Source organism: Tetrao urogallus (assembly GCF_951394365.1).
Source record: "Tetrao urogallus genome assembly, chromosome: 13".
NCBI lineage: Eukaryota > Metazoa > Chordata > Aves > Galliformes > Phasianidae > Tetrao > Tetrao urogallus.
Window position 1 is genome coordinate 5692094 of NC_136826.1, and position 21780 is coordinate 5713873.

At 43.4% G+C, this 21780-nt stretch overlaps 1 protein-coding gene across 1 annotated transcript in view; it reads right to left on the reverse strand.

Annotated features, from left to right (window-relative positions):
- Nucleotides 1-21780, reverse strand: part of AMMECR1 (AMMECR nuclear protein 1) — a gene marked incomplete at both ends in the record, with an annotated part of 91080 nt that overhangs the window by 59791 nt on the left and 9509 nt on the right. Inside the window, one exon of the mRNA XM_079541718.1 lies at nt 4667-5198. Within this exon, the coding sequence (XP_079397844.1) occupies nt 4667-5198 (532 nt within the window). The remainder of the gene's footprint in view (nt 1-4666; nt 5199-21780) is intronic.

The following is a 21780-nucleotide window of genomic DNA, read 5'->3' on the forward strand; positions in this document are numbered from 1 at the left end:
CCCACAGTGGAGCTGTATCTCCGTCCCACAGCCAAACGGAACAGCTGATGCAGAATACTACAAGTCATCAACAAAGAAAAGAACTGGCACGTTTCCAAGCTAACTCTTTGGGTCAAGGAATGATATCACCTAGAAAACTGTTTAACTTAGAGCCCTTCAGTCTCAGGAGATGGTGCAGCCAGGCAGATGAGTGGTGGCAATGAATGTGGCTGCCAGCGGCTGGAGCCCTGCACGTGCACAGGGCTGGCAGCCTCCGCAGGCGGGACGCCTCCTCCCGCACCAGACTCACCACAAGTATGCACATCAGCTGCATCCATTTAACGCCTCTGGCACGGTCCCACTGCAAGATGAGGAGGATATGAGCAAGCCATCAGTAAGACACTTGATGCAAGGCACTCATGGTAAACATCTTTTCTAAGAGCTCCTAAACCAGGCAGGGTGGCACTGGCCATTCCAGCTGCAGAACCTTGCCCTTGGCTACCAGTACTAGCTGGCGGGGGCAGAACACACATTCCCCTAACAAATTATGTCAAGTAAAGAAAGGTGCTCACCACCAAAACAATCCTGCCAAGTAGTAGCCGCTTTCCAAGTGACCTTCAGGAAGGATGCAAACAGCTGGTGAATGAGTTACCTGTTGGACCGCTCTACACCTCCTCTACAAAAACAGTGGCATTCACACTGGGTAGGAAGAACTAAGAAGATGAGGCAAACATTGCAGAATCATAAACTCAGAAGGATGATTTCTGCATGTTAAGGGAAATATACACAGTAAGCAGAAATCTAAGAAGTCTATAAGGGCTATAGTCCTCACTTCCCACAGCACAGCTTGGCTAAACTCTCTGAACGCTTTGCACTGTTCCCATCCTGGGACAGCATCCATGCAAACACATTTCCACTCAAGCACCTTCCTGATTGAAGAAAAACAGTGAGCTGCATGAACCTTGAGCCCTGGCCTGCTGGTGGGCGGCCCTTTTCCACTTCCACAATAGAAGGCAGGACATGGCATTGTTTCCACTGATCACGGAGGAACCGGGTGTATTACACTAAACCAAACCAGAAAGGAAATTTGGGATGTAAGGTATTTGTCTGGAAGCTAAAAAATATGGGGGAAAAAAGCTATTTGGTTTTCCTTCTCCCAAATAGGTTTGGGATAAAGTGTTTTACAACACTTTCTGCAACTCCTCCATTGTATTTTTGTTCGCACTTCTAAACTTCTATAGGAAAAAAACCTGCCTTCAATTAATTGCTGTGTTCCATAATTTTACTCATCCAGCAGAGCTTCAAGAACAATGTCTGAATGATATTTTATGTAAGTGACAATTTTGGTCTGCTACAGCAGTTCTCAAACTTCGCATCAGCTTTCATAGCTCGCACCCTGAGAAGAAGGGAGGGGATGTCTTAGGGAGCAAATCTCAGTGATGTGAAATTTTAAGTAGAACACTGTTCAATTAAGACAGTAATGAAGGAAAGTGTTGGGTGATCAGTGGAAGACTGCAAGAGAAGAGGAAGCCTGTGGCAGGATGGATCTACCAAGCCTGTTCTTGCTAAGACAGTGCTGGACATATTCAGCATGTTCCCATTCTCCTCTTCTGAATTCATGACTCTCTGTCATGAAGCAGCTTCTCAGCAATGCCCTCCACCACCATCCCATATTCTGTGCTTTGAAAATTACAGTCAGGGACACAAAAATGCCAACTATTTAACCCGTGCCTGGGCTGTGCTCAAGTCCGAAATCTGTACCCTTTCAAAAGTGGCATTTTTTGTCTCCTTTCCATGAATTGGTCATAAATCCCTTCCCTTCAAGCCCTGCTGTGGTCCTCAGCTCAGCAGCAAAAGCTTCCAAAAATCTGGAGGGACTGCAAGCATCCTTTGTTCAGAAGACAACACACCGGAACCTCTGGCCCAAGTGATTCAGCTACCAGCTCTTCTTTGATCCTGCCCAGCTTTCTTGTTCAAAGACCTGCAAGAAGTATGAGTAATGCTTGGTGAGGATACCTGCTTACAAGTCTTTCATCTTCCCTGTAATTAATATAATTAAAAAATATATTTCTAGAGTTCAATTTCTGACTCTTATTTTAGGCTTCTCTTCTAAGACCAGATACTTTAATATGTGGACAAAACTTGCAAAAGGATTCCTGGCAGAAAGCTGCAACATCCTTTCACTGAAAAATACCAGATCTTATTCGGGCTTTGTGCTCTGCAAGATGAAGCTCAGCTTCAAAGACAACATCCTACCTTTGTGAGCTACCCGGTTATTGATAAGCCTTCCTGCAAACCTTCCGGCTCTGGAAGCCAGGCTGCCTCTGAACGTCTGGCTGGAGCAAATTATTCACTGACCTAGAATTTGACATGTAATACTGAACAACTTTTTCAAAGTTGCTTCCCCAACCACACAAACATAATCAGCTCACGAGGCTGCTGAAAGCAGCAGTTCTGCCATCTGTCCGCCTATTCCCACCTCACACTTGTGCAGGCACAAGCGGTTGTGAAGCCACACAACGATCCGGAGCGAACCAATCTCTGAAAACCAACCAGGGAAAAAATAAAATGATAATTAGATCGTTCTTGCAGTCTGACACACAGTACAACTGTGCATGCCGGCAGGAGCATGGGAGTAAGCACAAACAGCATCAGTGATTTTAACGGCTGTACCATTTGCAGAAGGCCACTGGCACAGCAACCTTTTTACAAGGTCAGGCACCGAACCTCAAGAATGCTTAAGCACACACATGAATTTCAAGTAAAATGATGTGTATTTCTCTAATTTGCTATCATGGTACTTTTAAAGTAGTAAGTGGGAGAAGAAAGGTGAAGGTCACCCAGAGGAATCAAAGTACTGCTGAAAAGCATTTCTGTGGTCATCTTCACCTCTGCGTCAGATTCCCCCAATGAAACAGAGACAGTAACACCAATCTCTTCAGCAAAACATTCTGACACGATTAAAAACACACCACGGTGATACGATAACGCTGTTACAGAGAGACAAGGGCAAAATTCAACTTTCTCGTGGCAATGAATGAGCGAAAGGGCACAAAGGTGACATGGGAACCTCTGACAGTCTGGGATGGAGAACAGACAGAGGACACTGCAAGGCAAAATGGCCACTGAGAGCAGCAGCTCCTCAACATCGCTATCTACAAGAAGACAAACACCGATGTATAGACTACCTGGGTAAAGAAACTCACAGCGGAGTCTCCCTGCCCTCCTTTCATTACTGGTACTCTGATGTAACCACACAGGAGTTATGAAGAGAGCATAAGAAGGACTTGCTGGGGTGGCAGGTTAAGTAGGAATCCACAGAGCTGGGTTGTCATGACAGCAGCTGAAAGTATGCAAGAGACGTATAGATCCTGGGTGTTAGAACAGCAAGGACTCCAAACAAGATCATTAAAACATGACATTATTTTTAACACCGAGAGGTATACACTACATCTCATTAATGAAACATGGACTGCACAGTAACCACTTGCACTGGTGAGGGTGCACGTGAATGGAGAACACACACACAAATGCTTCCACTATACTAGCAAAGAGCACATTCTGCCCAGAGCCCAACATCATGCAGCACTGGGAAGGGGCAGTGCATGCACTCCTGTGGATCCCTCACTTGAGTCTCAGCTGAAGCTCAAGCTTCAGTTTCGAAGCCCAGAAACTCGCCACACAAGCTTCATCCCATCGTAAAGCAGAGTAAAACGGTGGAAATGATTTCGGCAACCCCTTACATTAACTTGGCATTCACACAGCATGCAGAATTAGTAATGTCCCAACCAGGAGGCAGTAACTTCCTGCAGGGAGAAGTTACTCCCTGGAGTGCCCAACCCTGCCGGCAGCAGCACGGGAACACTACTGGCACTGCCAGGGCAGGCAGGCACGCACGACACAGACACTGAATGAGCACATCTCAGCTCCACGCAAAGCGGGCCTTTGAGGAGGCTCTCAAAGCCCTCAGTGGAGGCTCTCGCAAGCAGGCTTGGGAGGCAGAGGCGGCTGTGACTAACAGGTGTTAGCTGTGATCCATTCGGAACTTTGGAATTTGGACATGGTAGACTGCTGAGGGGTTTGGTATATCTAATATGAGATTGTCTCCGAGGGTTGTTACAGAGCAAGGTCTCCTGGACCAAGCAGCACCTTAGGTGCTTGACAGTGGGGACATACCGGTACACCAGTGCTCACACACCAGGTTCCCCTCCAGGTACTCACCGTGACACCGTGCCAAAAGCAGAGCCCGCACTCACGCGGAACACTCGCGCTCAGCGCCCGCTTGGCGGAGGGGTCCCGGCGCGGCCCGCGGGGAGAGAGAGGACGGGGCGCTGCCACTCGGACGGCCGCGCTCGGAGCCCGGCCCGGCACCCTTCAACGAGGACTCAGCGTTGGGAGCGGGGCGCCGGCGGGGCACCGGAGTCACCCCGCGGGGTGAGTGCCGCTGGGCGCCCCTCGGGCCGGCAGGGAGCGAAACGGCGGGACCCGGCCGGACCCGCACGGCGCGGGGCGGGGGCGCCAGCGGGCCGGGCCCGGGGCCACGCGGCCCTTGCGGGGCCGAGCGAGGACAGGGGCCAGGCGGCGGCGGGCGCGGAGGCGAGGGCAGGCGGGGCGCCCGGCCGGGGGAGCCGGGAGCGGCGCGAGGCGCCCGGGAGGGCCGGGAGGCGCGGGGTCGGGCGATACTCACTAGGGGTCATTGGTGAAGCGGGGGCTCCGCGGGGGCTGGTAGCCGTACAGGTGACAGTAGAGCACATCGAAGCAGAAGCAGCACATCTCGGCCGACACCACCATCTTCCTGCAGCCGGGCCCGCCGGAGCCGGCGCCGGGGGAGGCGAGCAGCGAGGCGGCCGGCGGGGAGAGGCCGGCGGGGCCCCCGCCGCAGCTGGGCGGCAGCGGCGGGGCCAGGGCGCAGCCGGCGGCGCCCCCCGCCAGCCCCCCGAGGCCGTTGAGGCGGGGGCCCCCCGGCGGGGGCAACGCCCCCGGCTCGCCGCCCGCCGCCGCCGCCCCGCCGCAGCGGGAGCCGCCGCCGCCGCCTCCCGGGCCGGCCGAGCCCGACGGAGGGGAACTGGAGAGTTTCTGCTTCTTCACCCCGCAGCAACCCGCCGCCATCTTGGAGCCGTCTCCCCCCACGCAGCGCTTCCGACCCATGGCGGGGGGGCCGGCCGAGCGGCTGGGGGACGTGCGGCGGCCCGCTCCGCCTCCTGCCGGTCCCGCTCCGCCTGCAACGGGGAGGGAGGCGGAGGGAAGGGGAAGAATGAATGGGGAGCGGGAGGGAGAGAAAGATGGAGGCGGGGAGGGGGGAAGAGAAACAGAAAGAGCTGCGTTAGGGCGAGCGCTGAGCCGCTGCGGGGCGCCGCGGCAGTCCTTGTCCCCGTCCCCTCCCGCCGGGCCGCCCCTCTGCCCACGAATGTTTCTTCTTCTGCGGGGAAACTGGAGCGACTCCACCCCCCGTGCTGAAGGAATAAAAATAACCCCCGGAGCCGAGCTCGGCAGTAGAACGGCCCCCTGGTGCTCCCGCACGGCTTGCTGAATAATGCAGGTGACCTTAGGTGCCTCTCACTTGGCAGGGGATGCGTTCTGTGAGCGACACGGAGTGCTGGGGAGCCCCTACGGAACGGGACGGCCGAAAGGCGCAGTTCTGTTCACCTCTAAATTTATTTGAATTACAGCCCTGGCATTGCTTTGCCTTCCGGGGGCGGTGGGCACAGGGCTGGCTTTACTCGGCACTGCGCGAAGGCGCTATAGTGCTTAAAAACCTAGGTGTACACTTAGGAAAAAAACAACCACCACAAAACATCATTATCAGTGCTGTGCAGATGTCTCTGGCATGGGAGGTAGCAGCTGTTTAACACAGAATAGCAACGCTACAATGTGGAGGTAGGCAAGGGAGTGTATGTTAACTGTACAGCAAAATACTGCAGGTTTAGATAGGCTGAAAGTCGCTATACAGGCTCAAATACAGCCTACAGAAAGACCTTGTGGCTGCAAACTACTTAGAGATTGAGTTTTCTTTGTTTTGTTGGAAATGAGGAATTAGATGGTGTAAAAAAAAAAAAGGTCTTTTTTCTTTCTTTTTTCTTTTTCCTTTTCCCCTCTTTCAAGCAACTTACTTTTTTTTTTTTTTTTTTTTTTTTTTTTTTTTTAAGAAACAAAGGCAGTGTCTTCCCCTTGTGGGATTCATTAGCTTAAAACCAGTTAGCAGTGACACCTTCTGTTGCTTTTGGGAAAATAGTTTCTTCAGGTATTGAATTCTGGCTTTTTCTAAGTCTTTCAACTACGATCTTTAACACAACCATGTATAAAAATATCAATTGCAAAAGCTAATGATATGGGTAGAAATATGAGTTGCTCACTGTACTGGGACAGAAAACAGTGAGGTTCGGAGTCAGTCTTGGAGCCAGACTTGGAGCCTGTGCAGTGTCTGCAGCACCAACGGTGCACAGCTGTCTGGTTAAAGGCTGTACTGCAGTGCCCCTGAATGAAAGGGTAAATTGATTTTATTACTCATTCATCGAAAACACTTTTTCCACTTCTGCAGATGTTCTTAGCTGTATTTGCCTGCACACTTACCAGTAGTTGTGCTCTTATTTTTGCAATGCAATACATACAAATTTATCTTTTGCTGAGACAGAAGCAAATATGTGAACACAAATGTAGAAATTATTGTTTAGTGGAATCAAGGAGACACAACTGTTTTGTCAGTATCTCAAAGTGGAAAGAACTCTGTAGATTTACAGAACAATTTTCAGAGCTCAGTGGAATTATTCAGGTTATATATGGATAAGAGTTTACTCTTTGAATTAGATGACTTTGGTTAATTGTGACGACTGTTTCATTGACCCTTTGCTTCACTTGATGCTCAAGTTCCTTTATTGGTCTTAAGATAAGGAACCTGAGTGCACTGAGTTCCTTCATTTACACAGTACTTTTGTATTCTGCTAACTTCAGCACGTTTTCTCCAGATGATTGATGGGCATCCTGTGCCCCATGTAAAGCCAAACGCACTGAGCAAATTCAGTACAAAAAATTCTTTTAGCAGTACAAGGGGTGCCTACTGTGGTAGTGCAATTACATCAGTGAAGATTAGGTGTGAGGTAGCTCTTCTTTCAGACCGGCTGTTAGAACATGAGGTGAACAACAGAGATAAAGTCTGAGTGACTTTAGAATTGTCACCTGTTACAAGTAAGAGATTTCAAATATTTTTTAAGTAAAAATCACATCCCATGATTCTTGTTAAGCACTTTTAAGGTCATGGTGATAAGAAAAGTAAAACTGCTTGCAAAAAGGTATTTCTCAGTGGTCCAAAGCTGCTCTGAAAGATCTCCATTAAATGACAAGAACAAAACAGACTGGCTTGTCCAACTGGTCTAGTTCCAAAGGTCCAACCCCTTTGGAATCCGTGATGAAACTGGCACTGACTGTAGGGGGAGTCAGGTATTTTTCATATAGGCCAAAAGATGATCAGTGTTCTGAGTGTCTTGTAATGCAATTACAAACAAGAACAATGAGAACAAGGAAACAGTGAGCCAAAATTGGGCTGCATTGTAAGCAGCAGTGATATAATCCTTGCCCTATTAGTATCAATTCTTTTAATAGGGACTGTGACAGGTGAGAGATTTAAAAGAGTCCTTAAAATAGCACATTTAGGCTGTGGTTCCACATGCATTTCTGCAGCAGTAGTAATGTTGATTTAAGTAGCTCTACCTCAGCTGATTGTTCTTTTTCCTGTCCCACCCATTCTTCTGTGTTCATGCAGGTGTTCGTGCAGATGTGAGGCAGAGGATCAAGCTGACAAACAATTATTCTTTTCCCTTTATTGTCTTTCAGTTCTCCCATCTGGTTTATCAGAAGGCGACACAAAAATCTGTGCTGGTCTATTTTGGGGGGACTGTGCAAATCTGAGAGTTACGAGCTCCAGGCAACTTTTCAGTATTGCTGGAAAATGAGAAAGTGCAGCCTAACAGGGCACTGCACATAGTTAGGGGAAAACTGACAGAAATTATACTTCAGTGTTTGAATTTTAAATGCATGTGATAAAGAGCAGCAGAGGAAAGAGATGAATGACAAAGGAGCCTTGATGCTGAAGTAGTTTATACTTAAGACTGTGGAAAAGTCAGAGTTAGGGATTGAAAGAAAGGGAAATGGAAAGTCCTGTTTTTCAAACATCTCATTTTCCATTTTCTTAGAACTAAAGGAAACGTTATACCACCATTTTTTGGTTTTGTTTTTCTTTTCTTCTGTACAGTGCATACAGCCAGAACCTCTATGAAGTTGTTAGCTTTACTGTGGAGGGGAGAAGTCTCTACTTACATTCTCCAAAATTCAGAGGGTAAATTCTATCTTTGTATCTTTCCGTCATAACAATCTTTTTTTGGATGGCTCTGCCATGAAACTGGAAGATTTACATGCTGAGAATTCCTTTGGTCTGAGGAGTTCCCACCCATTGTGGAGACTGTCTAGACGACTCTCCCCCTTGCACTACAGCCTCCAAGGCGTTATGGGTGTAGCTAGGAAAAAAGTGGTTTAGCCTGGTTTGCTTTTTTGCATTATCCCCAAGCTGGTTTATCACACTCTTGAGGCTCATGTGAGTTTTCTTCAGTATATTCCGCTCGGACAGAATAGTTGCTGTGCCCATGACAAATTAGATGCAGCTCTGTATCTAGGCCAGAAAGTGCTCACCAAATCCAATAAAGCTAACTTGCATGTCTGAGAACAGTAATTGTTCCTACCAGTTAGAGGCCATATCCTGCTATTGTTCCATATATATTAAGGCCTTATTGAAGTCTCTTCTAAAAAATCTTGTACAAAAGCTCATTTCAGGATGTGATACCAGCCAGCAGACAAAAGGTCCTCGCATGTTGTGTTACTGGAATCCTGTTTCATATCTTGAGCTACGTCATAATTTCACCCCGCTCTGAATCCAGTCTGTGTTATTTTAAAATTAACATTGTTTTGCAGACATTTTTCACTCTTATGCAAATATAGTTTGGTCCTTTTACACCATCTGTGCTTGCACTACAAAATTAGGCATAGGTTTGCAAAAAAATCTGAAATGATGTTTATTTATATATCTGGGACTGGACAATCCTCTACCTAGAGGTAAAAACATTATGTTTTAAAAGTGTCAATGGAATCAGAAAAGTTATTTAATTAAAAAACTAAAGATCAAAGCACTTGAAATAAATGAAAGGTGAAGACGTTGCTTTTTCAGGCAATTCTTTTCACTTAATTTTGTGAGCTGCAGTCTTCCTCAGATATTATGCTAATGCAATATCCTATCTTTTTGAATGCATTTTTCCAGTGCATGGTGATAAAGGAATATGTAGCTTACATAGCTGTATTCACACTATAAATTCACCATGGTTTCACTGAGGTCAGTGGAGTGATTTCTGCTAGCTGATACATTAATAATAAGCCTTAGGACATATTTTTTGACATGGCTGTTTGTAGTTGGTCTTCACAAAATGTTTTCCACCGCTGTGGAGCAACCATGTGTATTAATAGCATTTCTGATTTCTGAACAGTCCAAAGTGCTTGCTCTAATAAATTAATACATTTACAACAATATGTAGGTGTCTCTTTATCCAGGGCAGTCATACAGCCACCCCTACTGAAACCTAGCAACAATCTAACAGGACACTGCAATTGGGGTGTATTAGGAAAGACGGGTACCATTTGTTTCCAAATGAATGAGTAATTTAGGAGGATAAAGTATAATTACTGAGAAATAAAATCTGATCAAAACACCACAATTACATTCTGTGATTCTATGATGAATAACAATTACCTTAAGTATTGATGGTCATAAAGACTCTGTAATACTATACCCCAAAACTCCTGCAACTGTTTTGGTGTCGTGGGAACTGGGAACACTTGAACCTTATCTCTGGAGAAAACCCAACTGGACAACACCAAGAGATTTGACTGACAGCCCTGATCTTTGTACTTTCCATGGGTTTATAGCCCACCCTTTTTCCTGTAAATGGGCAGTTAGTGAAGTTACTGCCTTCTCTAATGCCTTTATTGAGTCAGATGTTAACATTAGATCATTGAGGTAGGTGTTTGACAGTAGACCAATTGTTCCAATCTGCTAAGTCAGGCACCACCAGGTAGTGGTGCAAAAGGTAGGCAAATGCACATACCCCTGAGGTAGGACTTGAAAAGTCCACTGCCTGCCCTCCCATGTTAATGCAAACTGGTCTTAGGGTTCCTTAGCAATTGAAATGCTTAAAAATGCATTTGCTAGGTCCAGAACACAATGATATGTTTCTGTTTCCCTACTCAGTGTATCCACGAGGGAGATAACGTTGGATTTGGCTGCATGGATTGGCAACGTGACTTCATTTAGTTCTCTGTAATCTACCATCATTCACCACATACTATCTGATTTGCCCGTATGAGGGAGTTTTATGGGCCTTGTGCAGGTTGTGTAATCCCTACTCTCTCCAGCTCCTGCACAGTGTTAGTGATCTCCCACTGCCCACTCAGGAGTATATATTGTTTTGTATTCATGATCAAGTGCAGCTGCAGCAAACAAATGAGCTCAGTTTTTGCATGGCCCCTTAATATTTCCAGCACCACGCAGATGCTAATACATCTTTCTCTTAGTCTGAACTCTCCCACATTGGCCCGGAGAGTTGGACCCCACAGAATGTCCACCCCCAATATGTATTCTGGAATTGGAGTGATAAACACCCTGTACTCCCAGGGTGGGAAGATGCCCAACTCCCAGTTTCAACCATGTTTGGGTTACAGAGATCATCTGTCCCTCAAACCCACCTATCATTTCCTTAGTGCCTGAAAATTTGAGTTGCCATCTATAATCGATGTTTCAGCCTCAGTACCCACTAGTACCATAACATATTCTTTCAGGACCAGTGAGTTGTTATTTCAGTTTAGGGCCTCTGGTCCCCTCTCAAGGCCCTAGTCCTGGGGGATTTCAGCTCCCCCGTCACATCATTAGCTAAGCAGTCCCCAAGTCTTCTTCCTCCAGTGGCTTAGCCGCAGCAGCCCAGGCTGCCTGAGGAGGTTTTACCCTTTTTTTGGTGGGACTGTGAAATCCTCTAGATTCCATGTTTTTTGTGAAATCCTTTCTGTGGTCCTAATTCCTTCCCTTTTAGGGGAAGATTGTAATTTGACAGTTAACTGTCTCCATAATTGTAATAGGACCTGATCAGGTTGTTTTTAGATCTTTTTAAATTGAACTCCTGCCCTAATCAGGACATGGAACATTTGTTTTCTTGAGACCCTAATGGGTCCAGATTGGACTACATTAGGGCTGGTGTCCTCAATTATGGTCACAGGTGGACTTCTGACTTCTGCACCACCATTTGGAGATTGGACCTGGCTTGTAGGCATTCTTTCTCCCACGGATCCACCACCAATTGGGTGACCTGTTGTATTATGGCCAGTAGGATCATCAGTATGGATACTGAAGTACCATACTGGTGTAGTGGAGCTAGTTGCAAGATGAGAGCTCTCATTCCTGCTGAAAATTTTATCGGATCCATACTTTCAAAAACATTCTCATAGATTGCCTTTTTCATACCTAATGTAATTTTGTAAGTCTCCTGTAGGTGATCATAAAACTGTGTTTAAAGGTATATCATTTTTATTTGGCCATGTTATTTGGCATGAGGCCATCAGGCATTGAATTAATGGATGATTTTCCTCATTGTGTTGGACTTCTGCTTATAATCTTTGTCTGAGGGCAGGGTGAGTAGTAATGGATGCCAGTTTTGAAATTTCTGGTCCATTTTACTACAGCACGTTCTGCTATCATGTCCCATAACCAAAGCAGCCAGGCTGGTATACTTTCTTCAGCCAGGCTGGTATACTTTCTTTGGGTTTTTGCCTAAATTGCTGTACTAGATCCATAAGTTTGGCTGTCATGTATGGGTGTGCCATTATATATAATGTAGTTTGGGTGGGGAGGGGCACTGGTTGGGGGGCATCCCCACCAGTCTGTCTTGCATTTTTTTCATGGAGTTACATTTGGTCTCAAAAGGATCAAGTTCAAGTGGAACCTCAAGATCTGACCTTTCAGTTCTTTCATTTATAGAGTCTAGTTAATGTTGGATCCCTCGTTCAGGGTCTCCAGTAGTTTCTGAAGAGATGTTTCAGAACTTTTGTAGGGGAATGATCAGATCTGGCTTCTTCCTGGCCAGTATTGTGACCTGCCAGTCAAGTTTTTCAACTCAGTCACATAGTAGTTGATTTTCATATGCCAAAGCCTCTTCAGGCACTTTTAATCAATTTAAAGCCATCAGCAGTGGCCATGCCACAGTGGATGTGGCCAACAGCCATTCTCCAGTAATCAGTGTATCTTTGCTGAGGCCATGAAAATACTCAGCCATGCAGGCCAGGGCTATTTCTACCGTCCCACAGGGGGCCCCATTTTTCAGTTATAGACACAATCCCATGATATGGAGATCCTAAGAATCCTGGAATATGCACTGGCAAGATCTCATTCAAAGGGATGCTCCTTCCCATCCAAACCACCCCATTTCACTACTTACAAATGCAATTTTAGAACTTTTAAGGGACTTGTGATGGAGTGACTTTCAAGGATTAGATCCCTAGCTGGCTCACCAAGAACGTACAGCAAAAGAAGGCAATGTGAGTACCTTCCAATGTGATATAAGCCCTGTAGAATAATAGACAATAACAAAAATTAAAAATTAGCTCACTTCTTCCGACAACCAGTGATGGCTCAAGAGAAGTTCTATCTAGAGAGATGCACAGTCCTAAATACCACGGTAAAACGAGGATTAAACATGGCATTCTTTGCTTTTACTAATCTGCGATCTATCAGTTCACTATATGAGAGCAGACATTTCTATCTTTACTATTTAATCAAGTATCTAAGGATATTAACACTAGAATAAATTAAGGGCTTTTAATGAACTCTGAAAAGGCAGCAATTTCAAGATGGTCCACATTAATTATTCTTTAATTAAATGCTGTATATTAAGCCTAAGGAAGTGCAGAGATTTGGGTGAAAAAAAGGTGGTAGAAGTGTATAGAAATCAAACTTACTAATAAAGCTTAATCTGTAATAGGACCAGCAGAAAGAAGAAAGAAACAAATGTGCCATACTAGAATCTCTAAAGAAAGAAAAACACGTGATTACAGGTAGGAACAGAAAACAACAAACTTGTAATGGAGGGAAGGGCTACAGAATGAGGTAACTGTAGCAGATTGAGATTTTCAGATGATCGTAAAGAGTTAAAAGGGTAAAACCGAAGTTTGTAAAGGTGATCACAGTCTTGTCTTCTGACTGTACATTCAGTATGAAAAGTTATGTTTCATAAAATCTTTAAAAGCATAAAGCTATGTGTACAAATGCTTGTTGCATTACATGGTTTTTATAGCAGTGTCACAACCTTGCTCTGAACATCTGAATATTGCATTATAGTATACAACATTCAATCATATAAGTGAATGTGAGTAATCAAACCAAAGGCTCATCAACTCTCTCAGACGATGTCCCAGTACTGTATTTTAATACTATCTCTCTACTTTCGAAATCATTAAATCTGATACACCAAGTTTTATTCCCTTTAGTAACATTGTTAGCTTGACTGCCCACTAAACACGAACCCCACGCGGGGATGACTTCACCTTGGTACTGAGCTTTCTTTGCTTCAACTAGCATTACTTATCTTGTTTCAATTAACTTGGCAGGATCTGTGAAAAGGTCTCCTCATTATTGTGAGATATTCTTTTAAGGCATGAAAAATATGCTTGGCAGTACATGGGGATACAGAAATGACTTAAAAGAGATAGCACCTTTTGGCAAATAGAAGCACTTAAAGGCCATATTTCAGTGATAATATTTGTAGTCTATATTTAGGCCCTCTTTAAAACCTAATTCTCTTGCTAAACTACTTATAGACTGCAGACTGTACAATATAGAAGAAATATCTTCACCTTGTTTGAATTTTACTTCAAACTTCACAGGGCAGTAATCATGTCTTACATATGTTTCAACAGTAAAAATACTGTGTGATTTCTACTTTAGACATATCTGAAAGCAGATAGCTATTTAGAAATTACATTTCTTTCACATTGGACAGAAGGAAGGAATTAGATTTAGAATAGCGATGTTAAAGTTTTTAAGAGCTTGTATAATTGAACCTACAAGAGAACCAAGCAAAGTAAGGCTGCAAGAAATGACCCTGTTTATTGCTGATACATATAGCACACAACACACTGTAATTTCTGCAGCTCTTAGAAAATGAGGGTTCTGTTAGTTTTAATTTATCTTAAATCTCAGTAGTGAACACATTTGCAACTTTTTCATGCTGCAGCAGAATTAGTAAGTCACAACCTGAAGCAGTGATTGAGCACCTGTTGGGAAGGCAGGGCTAACCCAGGGGAGCTCAGGTGCATGCAATGTACTTGAGTGATTGGAAAGGGTTAAGCCTGAATCAACCCTTCCCAGCCCTCATTTAAGGGTTGGCTGGGAGAGGTGAGGGTATTTTGCTGAAGTTTCCTGCCTACCTTTCTAAAGGTGAGCAGCTTTTTTTTGTGTGCGCGCGCGTGCGCTTATGGCTGTTGCATTTAAGTAAGTCCTTACTTCTTGTAGCCTAGAACCTTGCTGCCATTACTGTACTTTCCATTGTGTTAAATACACTCAGGCTTGGTTTTCTTGCTACTGTAAGGCTGGACAGGAGTTTGGATCACAGCTGTTTAATAATCAGTGGCAAAGCTACTAATGGAGGAATTTGGAATGTGCATATATATATATATATATATATATATATATATATATATATATATGCATAAAAATATTTTTAAATTAGTATCCAGAAACTGATTTAGGAATTGTGTTCTTTAAGAACAGGACATCTATGATCCAATCAGAAAATACAGGATTTGGCAAAATGTGAGTGAGTTAAAATGATGTAATAAATAGGACCACTAAATACTGTGATTGAGCTTCAGCCCTGGGTACCTAAGTACTTAACCTTAATATGTATTTAGTGGAGCAGGGACATCTCAGGAGAGAGTGTGCTAGAAGCAGTGACAAATGCTAGCACTAGCAGTCATCAAATGCAGCTGCTTCAGAGCTAGCTGGGCCAGCAGTGGTGCAACCAACCTCGAAGTACAAAGGGTTCTGGTGTTTTTCTTTGCTGGGGGAGCACCAAGAAAGCAGTGCAACCCTACAGAAATGAGCAGCTCTCCCAGCAGAGGCTGAGTGTGTAAGTATTGCCAGGGCAATGGTGGGAGACTGAAACTGTGGTAACCTGGAACTAATGGTCAGTCACTGAGCACAGCTGCTTCAGAGACAGCCGGGCCAGAACTGGAGTGACTGATCTCAAGGTAGAAGGGATTTTTGTTTGGGTGTGTTTGTTTCTGTTTTTCCTGTGACTCAATTAACAAAGCTCACACTCTGCTTTGATAGGAGTTGTGGGTAGGAAATCATAGGCAGCAGCAAAGTGACACCAGTGTCACCTCAAGTCTGTTTCAGAAGGGAACTCGGTCAAGCCTGGCCAGGTTATGTCATAAAAGTTTCTTGGAACATGTGGGCTTTGTTGTGATTTGTTTATTTACTTATTAGAGCTTTTACATACTGATAGCAGTCCTAACACATTGTATTTCTACTGCCAAAAATGCTTGTGCTAAGAGCATTTATTATTTAATTCTATGAACTGGTATAAATCATACTAACAGAAGATATGTTATGGTTGAAAGTGGCATCAATCGTGTTTCTTTGATAGCTATCACTCTTCAGATGAATTCATGGCTGTCAAGAGAAACTTGTACTTCTAGGAAAGTTGCAAACCTGAATCATCCTGGCTATGAAGGCTAAGCCTTGCTCTGTGTAACTCTTGCTGGAAGTGGCTGAGCTGATTTGAATACATTTGGTTTTAAATGCATTCTCTCATTCTGCTACAGCTTATATATCAAGCTGTACGTCATGTAGATGTATGACAATCTTCCTTAGCTTTATCAGTGACTTCAGTTGTGGAAGCAAAGGAACAAGAAGCTTTTTTGGTAATAACACTGGTTCAGTGCATGTGCCTACTGATGTGTACTTGTGTCATAAGTTCCTATGGGCAACCTGTTTGACGTATATATTAGGCTGGCTTCTTGCAGGACTCTTCTGTTGAGGGATATGTGGCTGTATGTATGCCAAATATCAGTCAAGACAGTTATTTTGCTGGACGTGATGGTCTCAAATTCTTACTATCTATAGATATAAAGTTATGCTACACTACATGATGTTTTGATGTGGAATACTGAAACCCAAAAACAAAAAACAAAAACAAAAAAACATAGAACCATGACACTGTATTACCATTTTTTTAACTGAAGTTCCCATTCCAAGTTGCCATGAACTGTACTGTGCTAACATCAGTAATAAAAGCAGCCACATGAAATGTGATCATATTTATATTTTACTCCAAGGTCTGAAGCTGTGGTTTGTCATGGGGTGGACTTCATGACTAAGCTAGAAAGTGTGTTTGAGACAAAAGGGTTGTAAAAACAAAAATTGCAGAGCAGGGAGGGTGCACCAAGGGAATGGTTTGAGGATTGTGTGGTTGTGGATCGTGCTGTTCAGTCATAAGAAGGATCACTGGAGATCACATAAGAAGACTGGAAATACATTGACCAAAACAAAGTTATCTAACATAATAGGACTTTCTAGTCCTCTTTACATAGGTGTCCTACTTGGGAAATAGTCAGAAAAGCTTTTTGGGCTATACAGAGTTCAGAGAACTATTTGAGAAACCATTAAATAAAGGTGGAATATCTTCCTGCTTCTGAACAAGAATTACCAGATCTTTGTAAGTTGCATAGTGGAAGAATGATTTGTGCATTGCTGAATTGCATTACTTTTAATTTTGAAAGTCCATTGGCAGTATCTGAACTCCTGATATTATCTACGTGGCTAGCATTTGAACTTATATATGGACAGCTAGGGCTGAGCTGGTGGTTCAGAGGGAGAAGAAAAATGCCTGTATTTAAACCCAATAGATGAAAACAGATTGTTCATCAGGAAAATGAACTGTTTCCTGAATCCTGTAGATTACTGGTTGAAGTATGTGGTTTGATTGCAATTATTGCCATAATGCAGACTTTCAAGTCTTAAAGGCCCCATGAGGGCAATGCAGGAAGCCTGTTCTATCTACTGCATACGAAATAAGGGGTATGATCTGTTGTTTTCATACATTGACAAATTCAAAAGCCCAAGGAAATAACAGAAGCCACTCATGGTAACTCTCCTTTGCATTTCTTTCACATTGAAGATAAATCAAAGGTTTAGAGGTTTGTGTGTTCTTGGTTTTGTTCACTACCAGTATACCATGAATTCATTTGTTATGAAGCTTTCAGTGTTTCTGTTTTAAAACATTTCACGTCTTCTGGAAAGATAGTTACTTGTTCATATAGCATTTACCATTAGTGTCTTTGTAATCGTCAATATTTGAGGTAATTGTAATCATAGAATCACAGAATCATTTAAGTTAGAAGGGCTCTTTAATAACCATCTAGTCCAACTCCTTTGCAATGAGCAGGGATGCCTACAGCTACATCAGGTGCTCAGAGCTTGTCTAGCCTGGTCTTGAATGTCTTCAAGGGCAGGGCATCCACCACTTTTCCAGGCAACCTGTGCCAATGCCTCAGCATGCTTAATGTAAAAACAAACAAACAAAAAAACCTCTCCTTCCTATCCAATCTAAATCTGTTCTTTTAGTTTGAAACCATTTTCCCCTTGTCCTATAACAACAGACCCTGCTGTCATTCAGATTTCTGTTCATTACCAATATGTTAGCTGGTAATTTTGTTATTCCAACTTTTAATTTGCTAGGTAAAGCCAAGGTGGCCTGTTGCAAAGCTTTTCTGTAAAAGAAGGGCATAAACTCCATGACACTTGCAGAGAACTGTAAATAAGTTACTTCTGAAAAATTAGGCAGCTGTGCTTACTAAGTCGCCTTCTAGAAACTTAGGAAAGGAAGTGTGTTAGAATGGGTATGCCCAACATCATAGGAATCCTACTTCTCAGTAGGAAGGGAAAAACTTATAGAAGATTTGCTTTATTTTTGAAGGAAACAGGGGCAACTGAGAGGGTGTTTGAATAATATTGGGATTAAAGCCTTGGTTTCAGGGTGTGCTTGCAGTAAGTCTCGATTTGAATTATCTTAATCTGTGATATGTCTCTTGCAGCATACAGCAAACTATATTTGTTCAAAATCTTATGAAACAGTAATTATAGTAAGTAAAGGCAATTGGCAGTGATTGAAATGCTAATAATACATTGCATTTCAAATATTCGTTTAAAGTGACCTCAGCCTGTTATTTTACTGCTAGGAAAAAACCTCTTTCAAATCAAATTTGTCTACCACTGAGATGTCCTTATAGTATGCACTAGCCAGATTAGAGCTAATTGCTAATAATTCATTTGCCAGAAGGTTTGCTATTATCAGCTTTGTTTATGTAAAGTGCAGGTTGAAAAATAGTTCTGTTTCTTGCAAACGGCTGTGCAAATTTCATCTGCTTTTATTGGATGTCATCATCTAGAAATGATGTGTTATTGCCCTCATTGTGGGGGGAAGCAAATATAATACAGGATTCCGAGAACACTTTGAATGTTAGTAGGCAGAATATATTTATATTTGTTAAGCCTATAATATATAATCTTTGTGTTCTGCCTACGATTAAACATTTGCCATAAAAATTTGTGCTGGGAAAGGAATAAAGCTGAAGGTAGTATGCATGCACTGTGCATTTAAATGTAAGCATGTATAGAAGTGTTACCTTTTTCATTTTTTTACTTTTGCATTACACCATCTTGTGTCCCAGTGCTCTTTGCTGCTCTGATTGAGGATGACAAGAACTCAGAGCTGGGTTCTGTATGAAAACATCTACATCCACTGCCTCTCTACACCTGTGTTAAATAATGTAAAATTGCATCATTGTTTAGCTCTTGTGATGATGTGATCTGACATTTCCAAGAGATTGAATTATACAGTTTCTTCTAGAGCTATTCCTTTCAGCTGCTTTTTCTATAATGGTATTTTTTGTAACATAGTTCATTGATTCTCAGTTGTATTTGTTCAGAAGTATGGAGGCCTTATTTTAAGATAAGTGACGCTTTTACTTAAAATTTTAAAAGGGGAAAAAAAATGAAAGCCCCTTCATAAAGTGCAGGTTACTTCGTGGCATTTGGACAGGAATCCTTCCTTTTCCAGCTGTATTGTTGTCTTCAGTTCTAGGGAACTTTAAATATGCCGCTCATAGGCAACAGACAAGATGAGGAGAATGCAATTAGTTCTTCACCCCCTGTAGTTTAACTATCTGATGAATATAGTTCCTAAATTTCAAATATACAGATTATCAGTACCTCTGTTGACATACAAATGCATTTGAAGTTCTTATTTATGAGCTTGCACATAGCTGCCTGTGTTCCGGTGGCATAGGAGACTGTAGTTTTCTTTTGTAGTGACCTTGCTCTGATTCTAAAGCACTGAAAATGCAGTGCAATTTTTATATTTCAGTCACTGCAAGAGAACCTTAAAATCCAAATAGCTTATTTCAGTATTCTGCCTGGAAACATTTGCTCTGCTTCTTATTTGGCATGTTTTTACTGATCTTCCCTCTCTACCCATGACAATTAAATACAAAATATTAGATCATGTTGTTTCAGGCAATGGGATACATGTTTTTATGTATTAAAACTCTAATTACACTGCCTCTTTTTTAGTAAAAAATCTTGAGGCCATAGCCTTTCCTCCTCCAGAGGTAGCTTTTTTGGTTGTTTTCCTTTTTTTTTCCCCCCCTGTTGTTCTACAGAAGTGATTTGTTAGGATTTGGTGCAGACTCTTTAAAATCAGTGCTGATGATAGCGGGCTTTGGATTGAGGTCTCAGGGCTGGGAGAATGCATTCCTTCTTGGGTTTGAATTTTCCTTAAAAGGAAGGAGGCCTATCCCAGATATTTGTAGGTGAGTGATTCTCAACGCACAAAGAAGTTTACTGTCAATATGAGAAGAACAAACGCAGTATGGGGACCTCCACATCTTTCCATTTTTTTGCTCTGTTGGGACAGGTGTGGTGAGGTAGATGCAGGATCCCAGTTCCCTCCCCTGCAGAAATTGCCTGTTGGTAGTTCTCCAGCAGTGTAAGGCTGCTCTGTGCTGCCCACGTGGTGCAGGTAAGGTAGGTCTGGCACCTGCCTGAGCAGAGATCTGGGACCCCTCCCTGCAGGTGCTGTGGGGAAGGGCTGCAGGAGGGCAGGCGTCTGCCTGCTGCTCAATGTCCTTCATTCTCAGGTGCTGTTGGGTCTGTCTGGCCCAAAACAGTGCTGCATGTCTGTGTCTGAGCAAACTTTGCTGCGTAACTGCTGCTTGACTGGAAAGATAAAAATAATCCCTGGCATAAATCAATTTCATTCTGCCTCAGGATATATTTTAAATACCTTCTCCTGAGTGTTGTTCCCTCTTCGTAAAAGCAGCAAGTTCACTTTCTGGGCTTCACACTCTAACTGTAGAAAATGGTTAATGAGGGGCTCTGCCACTGGGGGTAGAGATGTCACTGCAGGAGGATACTGCAGCAGCCACCAGAACACAGTGACAGGAGACAGACAGGCCTAGTGAGTCTCTTGAGTATTTCCTTTCCTAAGATTGTAGGGCCAAAGCGTTTCCAAGAAAGGTGTAGCCGGACCTTTCCTAAGGGAAGTAAGGGAGATAATAATCACTGTTTGTCTCCATTCAGAAACCCACTTGAAGATGCGTGGGGTTACAGATGTGAATGTTGTCCCATGGGTATCCTCTCTACACATACGGTGGGGTTTTATTCTTCTTGTTCGGTGTATTTTAAAGAATAGCCAATAGGTTTGGGCTAAAGTCTTCATCAGAGTTGACACTACGGGTGGTGAAAAACTACTACTAAGACCTGGCTTGCGTGATCAAAACAGCTAATAAGGGTTTGCAATGTGAAGAGGCAAAAAATGAGCAAAAAGAGAGGGGAAGGGTGTGCTGTCAGTGCGGCTTTACAGATGGAGAAGGGGCCAAGCCTTGATTCTGCAAAGTATGGAGGCAGAACCTGATTTTTAGCATTTCTAAATGTGTACATTTGAACATATTCTGTTTGATCCTGGCAATGCTTTGTGCCTACGCACTTCTAATTTTAACTGTTCTCTTTATTTTTTTTTTTACTATAAAAGAGGGGGACTTTTATAGACTCTCTTCACATTGCTTTACTTAAAGCAGTGCAGCATCCGCATTCTCAGCACAACAGCAGATTTTCAGTTTGTGCATAGGTATGTGCTTTGTTGCTGTTTTCCTTTGCCAAGTGAACATGCAGCCGTTCAGCACGCATCTAGCATTGAGAGAAACAAGCAGCAGCATTGCCTGGTTGTATGTTTTCCAGTACAGAATAACAGGGTTATTACGAGGCTCCAAAGTAGAAGCCTTAGCCTAGAAGTGATATTTCACTGGCACTGGACTGAAAACACAGGTGTAATCCATCATAAAATTGGCAGGACTATTTCTGGATGTCTGTGTTGTTCAGTTTTCGTATCAAAACCCCCTTCCAGCAAAAGGGGAGCACGGGGGTGACACCTTCCCATAGGACAACCTTTAAGGCAAGTTCTAACAGTCAAGAAGGAAATAATTAAAAACAGTACATTGGTGCTGCTTGCCTTTGTCCGATGTCTTGGTGGTAGTTTGAATTTAGTGACGGGGTTCTGAGAGGCTTAATCTTCACGTATGCCTCGACGCGCTCTAGCGGCAGAACCTCGCAGTGCCGTTTAGGCAGTGGAGCTCAGGCTATTTGCTTTCTGCGTGAAGCAGTAG